The 20,804-nt window shown below is 40.9% G+C and overlaps 1 protein-coding gene and 12 non-coding genes across 13 annotated transcripts; 1 reads left to right on the top strand and 12 right to left on the bottom strand.

The window, feature by feature from the left end:
• Positions 1-182: 182 nt before the first annotated feature.
• On the top strand, positions 183-6,416 carry exosc9 (exosome component 9). Its single transcript, XM_045208258.1, has 12 exons — positions 183-349; positions 642-736; positions 1,193-1,312; positions 1,510-1,612; positions 2,506-2,643; positions 2,923-3,005; positions 3,228-3,360; positions 4,031-4,119; positions 4,294-4,440; positions 4,628-4,797; positions 5,099-5,168; positions 6,045-6,416. The coding sequence occupies exons 1-12, from the start codon at positions 284-286 to the stop codon at positions 6,118-6,120; spliced, it is 1,290 nt and encodes a 429-aa protein (XP_045064193.1). The 5' UTR covers positions 183-283; the 3' UTR covers positions 6,121-6,416.
• Positions 6,417-6,897: 481 nt separating this feature from the next.
• On the bottom strand, positions 6,898-6,969 carry trnaq-cug. The gene has a single exon. It is a non-coding gene; the product is annotated as a tRNA-Gln (tRNA).
• Positions 6,970-7,460: 491 nt separating this feature from the next.
• trnai-aau lies at positions 7,461-7,534 on the bottom strand. Its single transcript has one exon. It is a non-coding gene; the product is annotated as a tRNA-Ile (tRNA).
• Positions 7,535-10,505: 2,971 nt separating this feature from the next.
• trnai-aau lies at positions 10,506-10,579 on the bottom strand. The gene has a single exon. It is a non-coding gene; the product is annotated as a tRNA-Ile (tRNA).
• A 1,068-nt stretch (positions 10,580-11,647) lies between these two features.
• Positions 11,648-11,721, bottom strand: trnai-aau. The gene has a single exon. It is a non-coding gene; the product is annotated as a tRNA-Ile (tRNA).
• Positions 11,722-13,173: 1,452 nt separating this feature from the next.
• trnai-aau lies at positions 13,174-13,246 on the bottom strand. The gene has a single exon. It is a non-coding gene; the product is annotated as a tRNA-Ile (tRNA).
• Positions 13,247-14,315: 1,069 nt separating this feature from the next.
• Positions 14,316-14,389, bottom strand: trnai-aau. Its single transcript has one exon. It is a non-coding gene; the product is annotated as a tRNA-Ile (tRNA).
• A 690-nt stretch (positions 14,390-15,079) lies between these two features.
• On the bottom strand, positions 15,080-15,153 carry trnai-aau. Its single transcript has one exon. It is a non-coding gene; the product is annotated as a tRNA-Ile (tRNA).
• Positions 15,154-16,605: 1,452 nt separating this feature from the next.
• Positions 16,606-16,679, bottom strand: trnai-aau. The gene has a single exon. It is a non-coding gene; the product is annotated as a tRNA-Ile (tRNA).
• Positions 16,680-16,988: 309 nt separating this feature from the next.
• trnai-aau lies at positions 16,989-17,062 on the bottom strand. The gene has a single exon. It is a non-coding gene; the product is annotated as a tRNA-Ile (tRNA).
• A 306-nt stretch (positions 17,063-17,368) lies between these two features.
• Positions 17,369-17,442, bottom strand: trnai-aau. Its single transcript has one exon. It is a non-coding gene; the product is annotated as a tRNA-Ile (tRNA).
• Positions 17,443-18,134: 692 nt separating this feature from the next.
• On the bottom strand, positions 18,135-18,208 carry trnai-aau. The gene has a single exon. It is a non-coding gene; the product is annotated as a tRNA-Ile (tRNA).
• A 2,209-nt stretch (positions 18,209-20,417) lies between these two features.
• trnai-aau lies at positions 20,418-20,491 on the bottom strand. The gene has a single exon. It is a non-coding gene; the product is annotated as a tRNA-Ile (tRNA).
• Between the last annotated feature and the right edge of the window lie 313 nt (positions 20,492-20,804).

The raw sequence follows: 20,804 nt of genomic DNA, 5'->3' as shown, positions 1-20,804 counted from the left end.
TAATGCAAATTATTGGATAAACATCCAAAATGTATTCTTATTTTAATTATTGTTTTATTGAAATAATTATGATTTTAGAAATAGATTGTGGATGGTTGCTACAATTTGAAGAATAGTGCAATACATTTGAGCAAATCTACCTACTTTGTATGACTTTTATTGTGATAACTTCTATATTGCTCTTCCGGAGCAGAGTTCACGAATGTTGACGATTCTTGAAACGTGAACACATGTTAGCAAAAAAGACACCGGTATATCAATATACAATTAATAGACAGCCAACATGAGAGATACACCGTTATCAAACTGCGAGCGAGATTTTTTACTCAAAGCTATTGAAGAGAAAAAGGTAGCTGATGTGCATTTTGTGTAGGCTTGCATGTGAATGAAACGTCCTAGCTGAGATAGCCAGATATGTTAGTTAGCTGGCATAAGTGGCCAACTTGGATGTGGGAACCCAAACTAAAATATTGTACTGTATCTATCTCTATCTAACGTTTCAGAGTTTGTTAGAGTTCTAGGTCACTGCACATAACCTGTTGTGAACTTGAGCTTGCTAGCTAACTATCTATGGATACATAATTGCTAGATTAGCTATATATTTACGATAGATAATCTCATTCAATCATTTGTCCCTCCAGCGCTTGGATGGGAGACAGACCTATGACTACAGGAGCATCAAGATCTCGTTCGGGACAGATTATGGATGCTGCTTTGTTGACCTGGGGAAGACGAGGTGAGTGCTCATCCCTTTGGAGGAAGCCTAACAGCAAAGAAAGTACAGTTGAGCAGTGGTTTTCAACCAGGGGTACTAGGTCCGCTGAGGGTACTGGCCTATCCAAAGGGGCTACTTGAAAAGACCAAAGGCTTACTGGTCAAATGCAGATGACGGGGTGCTCCAGGCAGAGCAAAATGTACTTGGTGTACAGTAACCGAAAATGGTTGACAACCACTGTAGTAGCCATTCTTAGCTGAGTTAGCATCCTTGCACGAAGTTTGCATGAATCTGAAAGGACTGGATATAATTATGGCATTGTTAGCTGTACCTTGCTGTCTGATTGGCTTGGCAGAATTGTTTTGCCATATACCCCATCCATCCTTTCAGATCTATAAAGCAGCATAGGTGCCGGTGGTAGGAGCTAGGGCGGTCCGTTTAGGATTGAGAGTAAATTTGTGTGTTCCTGACCTTCAGGATCATGGCCCAGGTGTCCTGTGAGCTCATTACCCCGAAAGAGAATAGACCGAATGAAGGAATCATGTTCTTCAACATTGAGCTGTCTCCCATGGCTTCACCAGCATTTGAGACTGGCAGGTAAGAGTCCTACTATGTTTTTTACTACACATATGACAGGTTATGTGAATATGGCTAGTGTAAATTGCATCTTAACAATCACAGGAGAAAAAAAATTGTTTTGCGTGGTTGTCGCCCCCATCTCTCTCTTTCTTTCTCTCTCTCTCTCTCTCTCTCTCTCTCTCTCTCTCTCTCTCTCTCTCTCTCTCTCTCTCTAGGCAGTCAGAGCTGTTAGTGAAGCTGAACAGACAGTTGGAGAGATGCCTCAGGAACTCCAAGTGTATAGACACAGAGTCTTTGTGTGTGGTGTCTGGAGAGAAGGTACACACAAACACAAACACACACCTGAAGTTTGGCATGCCAGATCTCCGTGTTTGGTATAAAGGCTGTGAACGAAAGTCCCCAACAGGGTTGGGGTCAGTTCGATTTAAATTCCAGTCAATTCAGAAAGTAAGCCAAATTCCAATTTAAAATGTTCCTCACTGAAAAGCATTGAAGAGAATTGGAATTTCAGTTTACTTCCTGAATTGACAGGAATTGAATTGGAATTGTCCCCAAAAGAACATTCATATATGGTTGAATTCTTACCTATTTTAGTGGAATGCATTAATTATTAGTTGCTCTGGAAAGGAATGTCTGCTAAATGACTAATGTAAATGTGCAACTCAATATTAGGAAGGTGTTCTTAATGTTTTGTACACTCAGTGTATATCTACCGGTCTTCTGAGGTTTGGTGCAGATCTATAATGTCTATATCTACCTGTCTATCTCTCCAGATGTGGTACAGATCTATAATGTCTATATCTACCTGTCTAGCTCTCCAGATGTGGTGCAGATCTATAATGTCTATATCTACCTGTCTATCTCTCCAGATGTGGTACAGATCTATAATGTCTATATCTACCTGTCTAGCTCTCCAGATGTGGTACAGATCTATAATGTCTATATCTACCTGTCTATCTCTCCAGGTGTGGTACAGATCTATAATGTCTATATCTACCTGTCGATCTCTCCAGATGTGGTACAGATCTATAATGTCTATATCTACCTGTCTATCTCTGCAGGTGTGGTACAGATCTATAATGTCTATATCTACCTGTCTATCTCTCCAGGTGTGGTACAGATCTATAATGTCTATATCTACCTGTCTATCTCTCCAGGTGTGGTACAGATCTATACCTGTGTGTAATTAGAGTGTATCTGTGTATCTCCAGGTGTGGCAGATTAGGGTGGACATCCACTTGCTGAACCACGATGGTAACCTGATGGACGCTGCCAGCATTGCTGCCATTACGGCTCTCTGTCACTTCAGACGCCCCGATGTAGGCATCCAAGGAGAGGAGGTCACCGTGGTGAGGAGAGGGGTGGGGCGACGCTACCGACAACAAATGCCATGGCAACAGTCATTGACATTGATTACACCCCTGGGTAGTGTTCATTAGGCACCAAACTGACTGAAACAGGGAGGGACCACCTGGATTTGTCCAATAAGACACACTAAATTTTTGTCACGTGTTGCAAAAGGTTTAACAAATGTTTTCTGTTGCATGCCCTAATGAACACAACCCTGATGGGGTTAATGTGCTTTATAATGATTGAACCCTTTATGGGTCTGTTCCTTTGTTCCACAGTACAGTACGGAGGAGAGAGACCCCATTCCCCTCAGCATCTACCACATGCCCATCTGTGTCAGTTTCTCCTTCTTCCAACAAGGGTACATCCAGGTTATATAAGATCACCTGTACGTTTGATATCACTATCAGACAGTGATGGATGCCATTGAAGTTCTCTCTCTGCCTCTCTTCCCTTTCCTCGCCTGTTCTCATTCTCTCCACTGTTCTCTTCCATCTTCTCTACTATCTTCTCTCTATGTCCTATCTCATATCACCTCTGCCCTCTCTGTCTCTTCCTCCTCCTCCTCCTCCTCCTCCTCCAGGACCTACCTGTTGGTTGACCCGTGTGAGCGTGAGGAGCGTGTGATGGACGGCCTGCTGATGATAGCCATGAACAAACACAGAGAGATCTGCTCCATCCAGTCTAGTGGAGGCATCATGCTGCTCAAAGACCAGGTGGGTACTGGGGAACCATAGAGATACAGCCAACTAGTCAAAGACCAGGTGGGTACTGGGGAGCCATAGAGATACAGCCAACTAGTCAAAGACCAGGTGGGTACTGGGGAGCCATAGAGATACAGCCAACTAGTCAAAGACCAGGTGGGTACTGGGGAATCATAGAGATACAGTCAACTAGTCAAAGACCAGGTGGGTACAGGGGAGCCATAGAGATACAGTCAACTAGTTAAAGACCAGGTGGGTACTGGGGAGCCATAGAGATACAGTCAACTAGTTAAAGACCAGGTGGGTACTGGGGAACCATAGAGATACAGCCAACTAGTCAAAGACCAGGTGGGTACTGGGGAACCATAGAGATACAGTCAACTAGTCAAAGACCAGGTGGGTACTGGGGAGCCATAGAGATACAGCCAACTAGTCAAAGACCAGGTGGGTACTGGGGAGCTAATGCAACTCTGGATCCTTGTCCCTGTACGGGCAGACACGGGATGCCAACCATCGTCCACAACGACACTTTTTACCCGCAAATCAGCATGCTAAACACTGGTCTAGATATCAGAACCATGGCTTTGGTAGGCCAGGGGGCGATAATATTGACGATGGCTACTAGCCTACACTAGCTACTTCACTTTGAATTGTATCTCTAAAGCATGCTGTGTGTGTACAGGTCCTCAGGTGCAGTAAGATCGCTAGTGTGAAAGTGTCAGAGATCACAGAGCTCATCAACAAAGCCTTGGAGAACGACAAGAAAGCCAGGTGTGTCACGTCAACTAAGTCTCCTAACATGAATTTTGACTTTGTGGCTGTGCTATCTAGTGGAAACCGTTTATATAGACCTCTGTGACTGGTATCTGTACTGCTGCTACTGCAGCGTCATTTCATTTTGGGATTCCAATAAAGTTTTCTCTTTTTGAATATCTGTTATTTCAGAAAAACTGGGGGTAAGTTTGGGTTCGCAGAGTCGTTGCCCCAGGAGCGAATCACAGCGCTGAAAACAGACGTATCACCTGTGGAAATGACTGACGTCAAGGAGAAGGCCAATGAGATCGTCCAGAGAGCAGAGCTCCCACCCCAAACGTATCCCTTCAAAGAAAGTCTTGAATTTACTCCGAATAAATTAGTAGTAGAATACTTAATTTTCTCCAAGGGGGGGGTTATTGTTTGTGGGTGAGTGAGTGAGTTAGTGAGCCTGCATTCTTGTTGCCTTTTATCTCAATGCCACTGATCCATGATTTACTCTAGTCCTTAACCAACCGTGTGACAGCGTTCCCTCTCCAGTGTTAACTGCCCCATGTACAGGCCAGGTGGGGGAGGGGCTAGAGAGCTCCTGGGGACTGGAGGAGGAGGAGGAGGAGGAGGAAGAGGAAGAGGAAGAGGAAGAGGAGGAGACCATGGAGTTGGAAGAGGGACATGGGGAGGAGGAGAAGGGGAAAGGTAACTATTTGTCTATTTGCCTAAGTTTTGTTTTCCTTATGTGAGTGAAACTGACTAGCCTGGTCCCAGATCTGGAACCAGGCTACAAAAATGGCAAGACAGCACAAAATGATCTGGAACCAGGCTAAAAATGGAATGTATTCATCAATTGCTCCAGGGAGCGCTGTGCTGCTGCTGACCCATTTCCTCCAGCCCCTCCGTGGGGGGTGTTGGGTTGTGAGCATAAAGGCACATTTCTGTTCTCTAAGTTAATAGATAAATAAACTACATCTTATTGTGAATGTGTGATTGTGTTTCCTAGGTGATGTGGTGGTCATCTCAGACAGTGGCAGCGAGGAAGAGGATGTTGTCATCTTGAACCAGGAAACAAAGTAAGTGACACCTCAAGATTTTTCTTCAGGGTTCTATAGACCCGTTTCTGTGTCTGCAAACATGCATGAGTGCGATGCGCGCAAGTCGGTGGCAGAACATGGGGGAGTTCTTATTGAACACCAGCAAAAAATGCTTCTATTTACAAAAGTGCACTTGACACTACTTTTGGATTATAATAGGATTTTAAGCCTTGTATGAATGTCCTGCTTCATATAAAGTTTGTGTCATCATCACAAATCAACTGCATTATACTTTAAAAAACACTTCAACTTCAACCAGTAAAATGGCTTTTTGGTTAGCTTTTGCTACAGCCTACGTCAATGATTGTTAGCATACTAGCTAACAACTGCTGCATCCAAAATAGTTATTTTGCAAAGATCACAACCAAATATCATCTTAGCGACTGTTCAAGCAAGAATCAAAACATAATTGTAAGCGTATGAGAACCCTAAACAGTGATTTTGTTTAGAAGTAATACAAATGTAATTCTAGGCTGTTGAATGGGCGCAGATGGGGAGGATTTTCTTACTGCAGCCAAGAGTCGTGTGCATCTGTGCGTGACGTCAGTGTGTTGTGTCCTGGAAAGGGGTCTAGGGGTTTTATAAAGTTTACACACCATTCAAGTTCCATATAAATGACACCTCACTTTCAGACGGATATCTTTTTTGGTTACACCCGCAAGCACATTTTAGTTTTTTCTTTCCAAAATGAACAAAACATCCTTGTGATCTAGTGAGAACCAGATATAATGATGCTCGTTTCATGTGTGTATTATACATTAGTCTAATCATGAAAACAATAACCCTTTTACAATTGAAGTTGTGCTTACTTTGATGAAGAAGTGTACCAGACTTCTCATGTTTTTTCTCTCTCAGGGAGAAGGCCTCCAGCTCTAACCAACAGGGGGCAGTAGCCTCCAAGCAGCAGCAGAAAAAGAAGAAGAAGAAGTGAAATAATTGTGACTTTTTTGTAAGGCACCACTTGAAACATACACAGTATATACCAGGGGTCATCAATTAGATTCCGCCGCAGACGTTTTTTTTGTTGTTGAGCGGATGGTCGGGGGGCTGGAACATAATTACGAATAATTAGTAGACTGCAAATTGACCGCAACAAGACCCAAAATATATCATATTTGACTCAATCATTTCAAACCTTGCTTACATGTGTGTATGATCACTTGTCTCTCTATTATATGTGGGAATACTTGGGAACATATTTCCAAAATTAAAATAACTTTGAGATGATTTCCTGGTGTTTTTACAGTCTTTTATGTCCAACTCTGAAAAAATATATTTTTTTTTGCTAAGAAAACTTGAGGGGACAAATAAAACCACCCGCGGGTCAAATTCAGCTCACGGGCTGTCAGTTGGGGAACACTGCAGTATATGTATTGTTTATTAGGCACCACCTGAAGCGTACACAGTATATGTAGTTCAATAAAAATGTGTTGGATTGTAAAGGATATGTCACTGTTTTCATTTAGTTTTTTTCTGCTCAAGGATTATATACCTTTACACTGAAAACAAAATGAATAGACACTATAAAAGGCAGATTGAATACAACTGTATTGAAATATGTTCTAAACGGCTTTAATAAGTAGTGTGTGAGCTATTGTGTTAATTGTTTAGGAATACAATGTAACTTTCACAACAGAATCTATAGTTGTGTTACACAGAAATCAACCTTCAAAGTCTAAACTAGTGGGTTCAGCCGCAAAAGACAGGCAGGTCCTACCGAGATTTGAACTCGGATCGCAGGATTCAGAGTCCTGAGTGCTAACCATTACACCATAGAACCTGTTGTGGTATTCTCGTCTTCATGAAAGATATTTAGTTCTTATTTAGACATAGACGCGATCGCTCATTAGCACAAGAGAAAAGAAAAAAAAGTACACAGGAAATATTTTTTAGCAACAGGCATTGAAAAATTACGTAGGAGTGTTATAACAGAGGATATCAACAATCTCCCGAATTTTGAGCGGGAAAAAGCGCTCCGAATTTCAAAATACAAAGTTACAAACCGCTTGACTTGAGATTCCGTGTTGAAGGAAGCCAGTTTACAGGAGGCGCGTGTCCCACACGAGAAAAAAGAAAATACTGGCCAGAAAGGGTATCGAACCCGCGACCTTCGCGTTATTAGCACGACGCTCTAACCAACTGAGCTAACCGGCCTTGTGTGATAAATTGGGAATTTGATTATCTTTACTTTATCCAAGGTTAAGTCTCAATTTAAAAACGTTGTCTAAACGAAATAGACAGCAACATAGAAATAGTCGTTAAAATATGTCTTGGCCAGTACGGGTATCGAACCCGCGACCTTCGCGTTATTAGCACGACGCTCTAACCAACTGAGCTAACCGGCCTTGAGAGTATTGTAGAAATTTGCATTGTAGAAATTTGCGTACCACTATATACACGGTGAGAAAAGACTCACTTGCATATCGTTTTCCAAAAGTCATAGACCACACCAGAGAAACAGTCGAGAAAATACCTAATGCTCAGGACGGGTATCGAACAAACAACCTTCGATTTATTAGCAAATCAGCTAACCGGCCTTGTGTGATAAATTGGGAATTTGATTATCTTTATCTCCAAGGCAAAGTCTCAATTTAAAAAAGTTTTCAAAACGTAATAGACAGCAACATAGAAACAGTCGTTAAAATTTCTTGGCCAGTACAGGTATCGAACCCGCGACCTTCCCGCTATTAGCACGACGCTCTAACCAACTGAGCTAACCGGCCTTGAGAGTATTGTAGAAATTTGCAATGTAGAAATTTGCGTACCACTATATACAAGGTGAGATAAGACTCACTCGCACATAGTTTTCTAATAGTCATAGACCGCATCAGAGAAACAGTCGAGAAAATACCTAGTGCTCAGGACGGGTATCGAACAAACGACCTTCGATTTATTAGCAAATCAGCTAACCGGCCTTGTGTGATAAATTGGGAATTTGATTATCTTCATCTCCAAGGCAAAGTCTCAATTTAAAAAAGTTTTCAAAACGTAATAGACAGCAACATAGAAACAGTCGTTAAAATATGTCTTTGCCAGTACGGGTATCGAACACGCGACCTTTGCGTTATTAGCACGACGCTCTAACCAACTGAGCTAACCGGCCTTGAGAGTACTGTGGAAATGTGCATAGTAGAAAATTAACTACCACTATATACAAGGTGAGAAAAGACTCACTCGCACATAGTTTTCTAAAAGTCATAGACCGCACCAGAGAAACAGTCGAGAAAATACCTAGTGCTCAGGACGGGTATCGAACAAACGACCTTCGATTTATTAGCAAATCAGCTAACCGGCCTTGTGTGATAAATTGGGAATTTGATTATCTTTACTTTATCCAAGGTTAAGTCTCAATTTAAAAAAGTTGTCTAAACGAAATAGACAGCAACATAGAAACAGTCGTTAAAATATGTCTTTGCCAGTACGGGTATCTAACACAAGACCTTTGCATTATTAGCCAACGCTCTAACCAACTGAGCTAACCAGCCTTGAGAGTATTGTAGAAATTTGCATTGTAGAAATTTGCGTACCACTATATACATGGTGAGAAAAGAGTCACTTGCATATCGTTTTCTAAAAGTCATAGACCGCACCAGAGAAACAGTCGAGAAAATACCTAGTGCTCAGGACGGGTATCGAACAAACGACCTTCGATTTATTAGCAAATCAGCTAACCGGCCTTGTGTGATAAATTGGGAATTTGATTATCTTCATCTCCAAGGCAAAGTCTCAATTTAAAAAAGTTTTCTAAACGTAATAGACAGCAACATAGAAACAGTCGTTAAAATATGTCTTGGCCAGTACGGGTATCGAACCCACGACCTTCACGTTATTAGCACGACGCTCAAAACCATCTGAGCTAACCGGCCTTGAGAGTACTGTGGAAATGTGCATAGTAGAAAGTTGCGTACCACTATATACAAGGTGAGAAAAGACTCACTCGCACATAGTTTTCTAAAAGTCATAGACCGCACCAGAGAAACAGTCGAGAAAATACCTAATGCTCAGGACGGGTATCGAACAAACAACCTTCGATTTATTAGCAAATCAGCTAACCGGCCTTGTGTGATAAATTGGGAATTTGATTATCTTTATCTCCAAGGCAAAGTCTAAATTTAAAAAAGTTTTCAAAACGTAATAGACAGCAACATAGAAACAGTCGTTAAAATAAGTCTTGGCCAGTACGGGTATCGAACCCGCGACCTTCGCTTTATTACCACGACGCTCTAACCAACTGAGCTAACCAGCCTTGAGAGTCTTGTAGAAATTAGCAATGTAGAAATTTGCGTACCACTATATACAAGGTGAGAAAAAACTCACTCGCACATAGTTTTCTAAAAGTCATAGACCGCACCAGAGAAACAGTCGAGAAAATACCTAGTGCTCAGGACGGGTATCGAACAAACGACCTTCGATTTATTAGCAAATCAGCTAACCGGCCTTGTGTGATAAATTGGGAATTTTATTATCTTTACTTTATCCAAGGTTAAGTCTCAATTTAAAAAAGTTGTCTAAACGAAATAGACAGCAACATAGAAACAGTCGTTAAAATATGTCTTTGCCAGTACGGGTATCGAACACGCGACCTTTGCGTTATTAGCCAACGCTCTAACCAACTGAGCTAACCGGCCTTGAAGATATTGTAGAAATTTGCATTGTAGAAATTTGCGTACCACTATATACACGGTGAGATAAGAGTCACTTGCATATCGTTTTCTAAAAGTCATAGACCGCACCAGAGAAACAGTCGAGAAAATACCTAGTGCTCAGGACGGGTATCGAACAAACGACCTTCGATTTATTAGCAAATCAGCTAACCGGCCTTGTGTGATAAATTGGGAATTTTATTATCTTTACTTTATCCAAGGTTAAGTCTCAATTTAAAAAAGTTGTCTAAACGAAATAGACAGCAACATAGAAACAGTCGTTAAAATATGTCTTTGACAGTACGGGTTTCGAACACGCGACCTTTGCGTTATTAGCCAACGCTCTAACCAACTGAGCTAACCGGCCTTGAGAGTATTGTAGAAATTTGCATTGTAGAAATTTGCGTACCACTATATACACGGTGAGAAAAGAGTCACTTGCATATCGTTTTCTAAAAGTCATAGACCGCACCAGAGAAACAGTCGAGAAAATACCTAGTGCTCAGGACGGGTATCGATCAAACGACCTTCGATTTATTAGCAAATCAGCTAACCGGCCTTGTGTGATAAATTGGGAATTTGATTATCTTCATCTCCAAGGCAAAGTCTCAATTTAAAAAAGTTTTCAAAACGTAATAGACAGCAACATAGAAACAGTCGTTAAAATAAGTCTTGGCCTGTACGGGTATCGAACCCGCGACCTTCGCGTTATTAGCACGACGCTCTAACCAACTGAGCTAACCGGCCTTGAGAGTATTGTAGAAATTTGCAATGTAGAAATTTGCGTACCACTATATACAAGGTGAGATAAGACTCACTCGCACATAGTTTTCTAAAAGTCATAGACCGCACCAGAGAAACAGTCGAGAAAATACCTAGTGCTCAGGACGGGTATCGAACAAACGACCTTCGATTTATTAGCAAATCAGCTAACCGGCCTTGTGTGATAAATTGGGAATTTGATTATCTTTATCTCCAAGGCAAAGTCTCAATTTAAAAAAGTTTTCTAAACGTAATAGACAGCAACATAGAAACAGTCGTTAAAATAAGTCTTGGCCAGTACGGGTATCGAACCCCGCGACCTTCGCGTTATTACCACGACGCTCTAACCAACTGAGCTAACCGGCCTTGAGAGTATTGTAGAAATGTGCATTGTAGAAATTTGCGTACCACTATATACAAGGTGAGAAAAACTCACTCGCACATAGTTTTCTAAAAGTCATAGACCGCACCAGAGAAACAGTCGAGAAAATACCTAGTGCTCAGGACGGGTATCGAACAAACGACCTTCGATTTATTAGCAAATCAGCTAACCGGCCTTGTGTGATAAATTGGGAATTTTATTATCTTTACTTTATCCAAGGTTAAGTCTCATTTAAAAAAGTTGTCTAAACGAAATAGACAGCAACATAGAAACAGTCGTTAAAATATGTCTTTGCCAGTACGGATATCGAACCCGCGACCTTTGCGTTATTAGCACAACGCTCTAACCAACTGAGCTAACCGGCCTTGAGAGTATTGTAGAAATTTGCATTGTAGAAATTTGCGTACCACTATATACACGGTGAGAAAAGAGTCACTTGCATATCGTTTTCTAAAAGTCATAGACCGCACCAGAGAAACAGTCGAGAAAATACCTAGTGCTCAGGACGGGTATCGATCAAACGACCTTCGATTTATTAGCAAATCAGCTAACCGGCCTTGTGTGATAAATTGGGAATTTGATTATCTTCATCTCCAAGGCAAAGTCTCAATTTAAAAAAGTTTTCTAAACGTAATAGACAGCAACATAGAAACAGTCGTTAAAATATGTCTTGGCCAGTACGGGCATCGAACCCGCGACCTTCGCGTTATTAGCACGACGCTCTAACCAACTGAGCTAACCGGCCTTGAGAGTACTGTGGAAATGTGCATAGTAGAAAGTTGCGTACCACTATATACAAGGTGAGAAAAGACTCACTCGCACATAGTTTTCTAAAAGTCATAGACCGCACCAGAGAAACAGTCGAGAAAATACCTAGTGCTCAGGACGGGTATCGAACAAACGACCTTCGATTTATTAGCAAATCAGCTAACCGGCCTTGTGTGATAAATTGGGAATTTGATTATCTTTACTTTATCCAAGGTTAAGTCTCAATTTAAAAAAAGTTGTCTAAACGAAATAGACAGCAACATAGAAACAGTCGTTAAAATATGTCTTGGCCAGTACGGGTATCGACCCCGCGACCTTTGCATTATTAGCACAACGCTCTAACCAACTGAGCTAACCGGCCTTGAGAGTATTGTAGAAATTTGCATTGTAGAAATTTGCGTACCACTATATACACGGTGAGAAAAGACTCACTTGCATATCGTTTTCTAAAAGTCATAGACCACACCAGAGAAACAGTCGAGAAAATACCTAATGCTCAGGACGGGTATCGAACAAACAACCTTCGATTTATTAGCAAATCAGCTAACCGGCCTTGTGTGATAAATTGGGAATTTGATTATCTTTATCTCCAAGGCAAAGTCTCAATTTAAAAAAGTTTTCTAAACGTAATAGACAGCAACATAGAAACAGTCGTTAAAATATGTCTTTGCCAGTACGGGTATCGAACCCGCGACCTTCGCGTTATTAGCACGACGCTCTAACCAACTGAGCTAACCGGCCTTGAGAGTACTGTGGAAATGTGCATAGTAGAAAGTTAACTACCACTATATACAAGGTGAGAAAAGACTCACTCGCACATAGTTTTCTAAAAGTCATAGACCGCACCAGAGAAACAGTCGAGAAAATACCTAGTGCTCAGGACGGGTATCGAACAAACGACCTTCGATTTATTAGCAAATCAGCTAACCGGCCTTGTGTGATAAATTGGGAATTTTATTATCTTTACTTTATCCAAGGTTAAGTCTCAATTTAAAAAAGTTGTCTAAACGAAATAGACAGCAACATAGAAACAGTCGTTAAAATATGTCTTTGCCAGTACGGGTATCGAACACGCGACCTTTGCGTTATTAGCCAACGCTCTAACCAACTGAGCTAACCAGCCTTGAGAGTATTGTAGAAATTTGCATTGTAGAAATTTGCGTACCACTATATACATGGTGAGAAAAGAGTCACTTGCATATCGTTTTCTAAAAGTCATAGACCGCACCAGAGAAACAGTCGAGAAAATACCTAGTGCTCAGGACGGGTATCGATCAAACGACCTTCGATTTATTAGCAAATCAGCTAACCGGCCTTGTGTGATAAATTGGGAATTTGATTATCTTCATCTCCAAGGCAAAGTCTCAATTTAAAAAAGTTTTCTAAACGTAATAGACAGCAACATAGAAACAGTCGTTAAAATATGTCTTGGCCAGTACGGGTATCGAACCCGCGACCTTCGCGTTATTAGCACGACGCTCAACCAACTGAGCTAACCGGCCTTGAGAGTACTGTGGAAATGTGCATTGTAGAAAGTTGCGTACCACTATATACAAGGTGAGAAAAGACTCACTCGCACATAGTTTTCTAAAAGTCATAGACCGCACCAGAGAAACAGTCGAGAAAATACCTAATGCTCAGGACGGGTATCGAACAAACGACCTTCGATTTATTAGCAAATCAGCTAACCGGCCTTGTGTGATAAATTGGGAATTTGATTATCTTTATCTCCAAGGCAAAGTCTCAAATTTAAAAAAGTTTTCAAAACGTAATAGACAGCAACATAGAAACAGTCGTTAAAATATGTCTTGGCCAGTACGGGTATCGAACCCGCGACCTTCGCTTTATTACCACGACGCTCTAACCAACTGAGCTAACCGGCCTTGAGAGTATTGTAGAAATGTGCATTGTAGAAATTTGCGTACCACTATATACAAGGTGAGAAAACTCACTCGCACATAGTTTTCTAAAAGTCATAGACCGCACCAGAGAAACAGTCGAGAAAATACCTAGTGCTCAGGACGGGTATCGAACAAACGACCTTCGATTTATTAGCAAATCAGCTAACCGGCCTTGTGTGATAAATTGGGAATTTTATTATCTTTACTTTATCCAAGGTTAAGTCTCAATTTAAAAAAGTTGTCTAAACGAAATAGACAGCAACATAGAAACAGTCGTTAAAATATGTCTTTGACAGTACGGGTATCGAACACGCGACCTTTGCGTTATTAGCCAACGCTCTAACCAACTGAGCTAACCGGCCTTGAGAGTATTGTAGAAATTTGCATTGTAGAAATTTGCGTACCACTATATACACGGTGAGAAAAGAGTCACTTGCATATCGTTTTCTAAAAGTCATAGACCGCACCAGAGAAACAGTCGAGAAAATACCTAGTGCTCAGGACGGGTATCGAACAAACGACCTTCGATTTATTAGCAAATCAGCTAACCGGGCCTTGTGTGATAAATTGGGAATTTGATTATCTTCATCTCCAAGGCAAAGTCTCAATTTAAAAAAGGTTTTCTAAACGTAATAGACAGCAACATAGAAACAGTCGTTAAAATATGTCTTGGCCAGTACGGGTATCGAACCCACGACCTTCGCGTTATTAGCACGACGCTCTAACCAACTGAGCTAACCGGCCTTGAGAGTACTGTGGAAATGTGCATAGTAGAAAGTTGCGTACCACTATATACAAGGTGAGAAAAGACTCACTCGCACATAGTTTTCTAAAAGTCATAGACCGCACCAGAGAAACAGTCGAGAAAATACCTAGTGCTCAGGACGGGTATCGAACAAACGACCTTCGATTTATTAGCAAATCAGCTAACCGGCCTTGTGTGATAAATTGGGAATTTGATTATCTTTACTTTATCCAAGGTTAAGTCTCAATTTAAAAAAGTTGTCTAAACGAAATAGACAGCAACATAGAAACAGTCGTTAAAATATGTCTTGGTCAGTACGGGTATCGAACCCCGCGACCTTTGCGTTATTAGCACAACGCTCTAACCAACTGAGCTAACCTGCCTTGAGAGTATTGTTGAAATTTGCATTGTAGAAATTTGCGTACCACTATATACACGGTTAGAAAAGACTCACTTGCATATAGTTTTCTAAAAGTCATAGACCGCACCAGAGAAACAGTCGAGAAAATACCTAATGCTCAGGACGGGTATCGAACAAACAACCTTCGATTTATTAGCAAATCAGCTAACCGGCCTTGTGTGATAAATTGGGAATTTGATTATCTTTATCTCCAAGTCAAAGTCTCAATTTAAAAAAGTTTTCTGAACGTAATAGACAGCAACATAGAAACAGTCGTTAAAATATGTCTTGGCCAGTACGGGTATCGAACCCGCGACCTTCGCGTTATTAGCACGACACTCTAACCAACTGAGCTAACCGGCCTTGAGAGTACTGTGGAAATTTGCATTGTAGAAAATTAACGTACCACTATATACAAGGTGAGAAAAGACTCACTCGCACATAGTTTTCTAAAAGTCATAGACCGCACCAGAGAAACAGTCGAGAAAATACCTAGTGCTCAGGACGGGTATCGAACAAACAACCTTCGATTTATTAGCAAATCAGCTAACCGGCCTTGTGTGATAAATTGGGAATTTTATTATCTTTATCTCCAAGGCAAAGTCTAAATTTAAAAAAGTTTTCAAAACGTAATAGACAGCAACATAGAAACAGTCGTTAAAATAAGTCTTGGCCAGTACGGGTATCGAACCCGCGACCTTCGCTTTATTACCACGACGCTCTAACCAACTGAGCTAACCAGCCTTGAGAGTATTGTAGAAATTTGCAATGTAGAAATTTGCGTACCACTATATACAAGGTGAGAAAAAACTCACTCGCACATAGTTTTCTAAAAGTCATAGACCGCACCAGAGAAACAGTCGAGAAAATACCTAGTGCTCAGGACGGGTATCGAACAAACGACCTTCGATTTATTAGCAAATCAGCTAACCGGCCTTGTGTGATAAATTGGGAATTTTGATTATCTTTACTTTATCCAAGGTTAAGTCTCAATTTAAAAAAAGTTGTCTAAACGAAATAGACAGCAACATAGAAACAGTCGTTAAAATATGTCTTGGCCAGTACGGGTATCGAACACGCGACCTTCGCGTTATTAGCCAACGCTCTAACCAACTGAGCTAACCGGCCTTGAGATATTGTAGAAATTTGCATTGTAGAAATTTGCGTACCACTATATACACGGTGAGAAAAGACTCACTTGCATATCGTTTTCTAAAAGTCATAGACCGCACCAGAGAAACAGTCGAGAAAATACCTAGTGCTCAGGACGGGTATCGAACAAACGACCTTCGATTTATTAGCAAATCAGCTAACCGGCCTTGTGTGATAAATTGGGAATTTATTATCTTTACTTTATCCAAGGTTAAGTCTCAATTTAAAAAAGTTGTCTAAACGAAATAGACAGCAACATAGAAACAGTCGTTAAAATATGTCTTGGACAGTACGGGTTTCGAACCCGCGACCTTTGCGTTATTAGCACGACGCTCTAACCAACTGAGCTAACCGGCCTTGAGAGTATTGTAGAAATTTGCATTGTAGAAATTTGCGTACCACTATATACACGGTGAGAAAAGAGTCACTTGCATATCGTTTTCTAAAAGTCATAGACCGCACCAGAGAAACAGTCGAGAAAATACCTAGTGCTCAGGACGGGTATCGATCAAACAACCTTCGATTTATTAGCAAATCAGCTAACCGGCCTTGTGTGATAAATTGGGAATTTGATTATCTTCATCTCCAAGGCAAAGTCTCAATTTAAAAAAGTTTTCAAAACGTAATAGACAGCAACATAGAAACAGTCGTTAAAATATGTCTTGGCCAGTACGGGTATCGAACCCGCGACCTTCGCGTTATTAGCACGACGCTCTAACCAACTGAGCTAACCGGCCTTGAGAGTACTGTGGAAATGTGCATAGTAGAAATTGCGCTACCACTATATACAAGGTGAGAAAAGACTCACTCGCACATAGTTTTCTAAAAGTCATAGACCGCACCAGAGAAACAGTCGAGAAAATACCTAGTGCTCAGGACGGGTATCGAACAAACGACCTTCGATTTATTAGCAAATCAGCTAACCGGCCTTGTGTGATAAATTGGGAATTTGATTATCTTTACTTTATCCAAGGTTAAGTCTCAATTTAAAAAAGTTGTCTAAACGAAATAGACAGCAACATAGAAACAGTCGTTAAAATATGTCTTGGCCAGTACGGGTATCGAACCCGCGACCTTTGCGTTATTAGCACAACGCTCTAACCAACTGAGCTAACCGGCCTTGAGAGTATTGTAGAAATTTGCATAGTAGAAAGTTGCGTACCACTATATACAAGGTGAGAAAAGACTCACTCGCACATAGTTTTCTAAAAGTCATAGACCGCACCAGAGAAACAGTCGAGAAAATACCTAATGCTCAGGACGGGTATCGAACAAACAACCTTCGATTTATTAGCAAATCAGCTAACCGGCCTTGTGTGATAAATTGGGAATTTGATTATCTTCATCTCCAAGGCAAAGTCTCAATTTAAAAAAGTTTTCTAAACGTAATAGACAGCAACATAGAAACAGTCGTTAAAATATGTCTTGGCCAGTACGGGTATCGAACCCACGACCTTCGCGTTATTAGCACGACGCTCTAACCAACTGAGCTAACCGGCCTTGAGAGTACTGTGGAAATGTGCATAGTAGAAAGTTGCGTACCACTATATACAAGGTGAGAAAAAACTCACTCGCACATAGTTTTCTAAAAGTCATAGACCGCACCAGAGAAACAGTCGAGAAAATACCTAGTGCTCAGGACGGGTATCGAACAAACGACCTTCGATTTATTAGCAAATCAGCTAACCGGCCTTGTGTGATAAATTGGGAATTTGATTATCTTTACTTTATCCAAGGTTAAGTCTCAATTTAAAAAAGTTGTCTAAACGAAATAGACAGCAACATAGAAACAGTGGTTAAAATATGTCTTGGCCAGTACGGGTATCAAACCAGCGACCTTGGCGTTATTAGCACGACGCTCTAACCAACTGAGCTAACCGGCCTTGAGAGCATTGTAGAAATTTGCATTGTAGGAATTTGCGTAACACTATATACACAGTGAGAAAAGACTCACTTGCATATCGTTTTCTAAAAGTCATAGACCGCACCAGAGAAACAGTCGAGAAAATACCTAATGCTCAGGACGGGTATCGAACAAACAACCTTCGATTTATTAGCAAATCAGCTAACCGGCCTTGTGTGATAAATTGGGAATTTGATTATCTTTACTTTATCCAAGGTTAAGTCTCAATTTAAAAAAGTTGTCTAAACGAAATAGACAGCAACATAGAAACAGTCGTTAAAATATGTCTTGGCCAGTACGGGTATCGAACCCGCGACCTTCGCGTTATTAGCACAACGCTCTAACCAACTGAGCTAACCGGCCTTGAGAGTATTGTAGAAATGTGCATTGTAGAAATTTGCGTACCACTATATACAAGGTGAGAAAAGACTCACTCGCACATCGTTTTCTAAAAGTCATAGACCGCACCAGAGAAACAGTCGAGAAAATACCTAGTGCTCAGGACGGGTATCGAACAAACGACCTTCGATTTATTAGCAAATCAGCTAACCGGCCTTGTGTGATAAATTGGGAATTTGATTATCTTCATCTCCAAGGCAAAGTCTCAATTTAAAAAAGTTTTCAAAACGTAATAGACAGCAACATAGAAACAGTCGTTAAAATATGTCTTGGCCAGTACGGGTATCGAACCCGCGACCTTCGCGTATTAGCACGACGCTCTAACCAACTGAGCTAACCGGCCTTGAGAGTATTGTAGAAATTTGCATATGTAGAAATTTGCGTACCACTATATACAAGGTGAGAAAAGACTCACTCGCACATAGTTTTCTAAAAGTCATAGACCGCACCAGAGAAACAGTCGAGAAAATACCTAGTGCTCAGGACGGGTATCAAACAAACGACCTTCGATTTATTAGCAAATCAGCTAACCGGCCTTGTGTGATAAATTGGGAATTTGATTATCTTTATCTCCAAGGCAAAGTCTCAATTTAAAAAAGTTTTCTAAACGTAATAGACAGCAACATAGAAACAGTCGTTAAAATAAGTCTTGGCCAGTACGGGTATCGAACCCCCGACCTTCGCGTTATTACCACGACGCTCTAACCAACTGAGCTAACCGGCCTTGAGAGTACTGTAGAAATGTGCATTGTAGAAATTTGCGTACCACTATATACAAGGTGAGAAAAAACTCACTCGCACATAGTTTTCTAAAAGTCATAGACCGCACCAGAGAAACAGTCGAGAAAATACCTAGTGCTCAGGACGGGTATCGAACAAACGACCTTCGATTTATTAGCAAATCAGCTAACCGGCCTTGTGTGATAAATTGGGAATTTTATTATCTTTACTTTATCCAAGGTTAAGTCTCAATTTAAAAAAGTTGTCTAAACGAAATAGACAGCAACATAGAAACAGTCGTTAAAATATGTCTTTGCCAGTACGGGTATCGAACACGCGACCTTCGCGTTATTAGCACAACGCTCTAACCAACTGAGCTAACCGGCCTTGAGAGTATTGTAGAAATTTGCATTGTAGAAATTTGCGTACCACTATATACACGGTGAGAAAAGAGTCACTTGCATATCGTTTTCTAAAAGTCATAGACCGCACCAGAGAAACAGTCGAGAAAATACCTAGTGCTCAGGACGGGTATCGATCAAACGACCTTCGATTTATTAGCAAATCAGCTAACCGGCCTTGTGTGATAAATTGGGAATTTGATTATCTTATCTCCAAGGCAAAGTCTCAATTTAAAAAAGTTTTCTAAACGTAATAGACAGCAACATAGAAACAGTCGTTAAAATATGTCTTGGCCAGTACGGGTATCGAACCCACGACCTTCGCGTTATTAGCACAACGCTCTAACCAACTGAGCTAACCGGCCTTGAGAGTACTGTGGAAATGTGCATAGTAGAAAGTTGCGTACCACTATATACAAGGTGAGAAAAGACTCACTCGCACATAGTTTTCTAAAAGTCATAGACCGCACCAGAGAAACAGTCGAGAAAATACCTAGTGCTCAGGACGGGTATCGAACAAACGACCTTCGATTTATTAGCAAATCAGCTAACCGGCCTTGTGTGATAAATTGGGAATTTGATTATCTTTACTTTATCCAAGGTTAAGTCTCAATTTAAAAAAGTTGTCTAAACGTAATAGACAGCAACATAGAAGCAGTCGTTAAAATATATCTTGGCCAGTACGGGTATCGACCCCCCGACCTTCGCATTATTAGCACAACGCTCTAACCAACTGAGCTAACCGGCCTTGAGAGTATTGTAGAAATGTGCATTGTAGAAATTTGCGTACCACTATACACGGTGAGAAAAGACTCACTTGCATATTGTTTTCTAAAAGTCATAGACCGCACCAGAGAAACAGTCGAGAAAATACCTAATGCTCAGGACGGGTATCGAACAAACAACCTTCGATTTATTAGCAAATCAGCTAACCGGCCTTGTGTGATAAATTGGGAATTTGATTATCTTTATCTCCAAGGCAAAGTCTCAATTTAAAAAAGTTTTCAAAACGTAATAGACAGCAACATAGAAACAGTCGTTAAAATATGTCTTGGCCAGTACGGGTATCGAACCCGCGACCTTCGCGTTATTAGCACGACGCTCTAACCAACTGAGCTAACCGGCCTTGAGAGTACTGTGGAAATGTGCATTGTAGAAAGTTGGCGTACCACTATATACAAGGTGAGAAAAGACTCACTCGCACATAGTTTTCTAAAAGTCATAGACCGCACCAGAGAAACAGTCGAGAAAATACCTAGTGCTCAGGACGGGTATCGAACAAACGACCTTCGATTTATTAGCAAATCAGCTAACCGGCCTTGTGTGATAAATTGGGAATTTTATTATCTTTACTTTATCCAAGGTTAAGTCTCAATTTAAAAAAGTTGTCTAAACGAAATAGACAGCAACATAGAAACAGTCGTTAAAATATGTCTTTG

Source organism: Coregonus clupeaformis, chromosome 27 (assembly GCF_020615455.1).
Source record: "Coregonus clupeaformis isolate EN_2021a chromosome 27, ASM2061545v1, whole genome shotgun sequence".
NCBI classification, from domain to species: Eukaryota; Metazoa; Chordata; class Actinopteri; order Salmoniformes; family Salmonidae; genus Coregonus; species Coregonus clupeaformis.
Note: the sequence above shows the minus strand (reverse complement) of the source record. Positions and strands in the feature narration are given on the sequence as shown.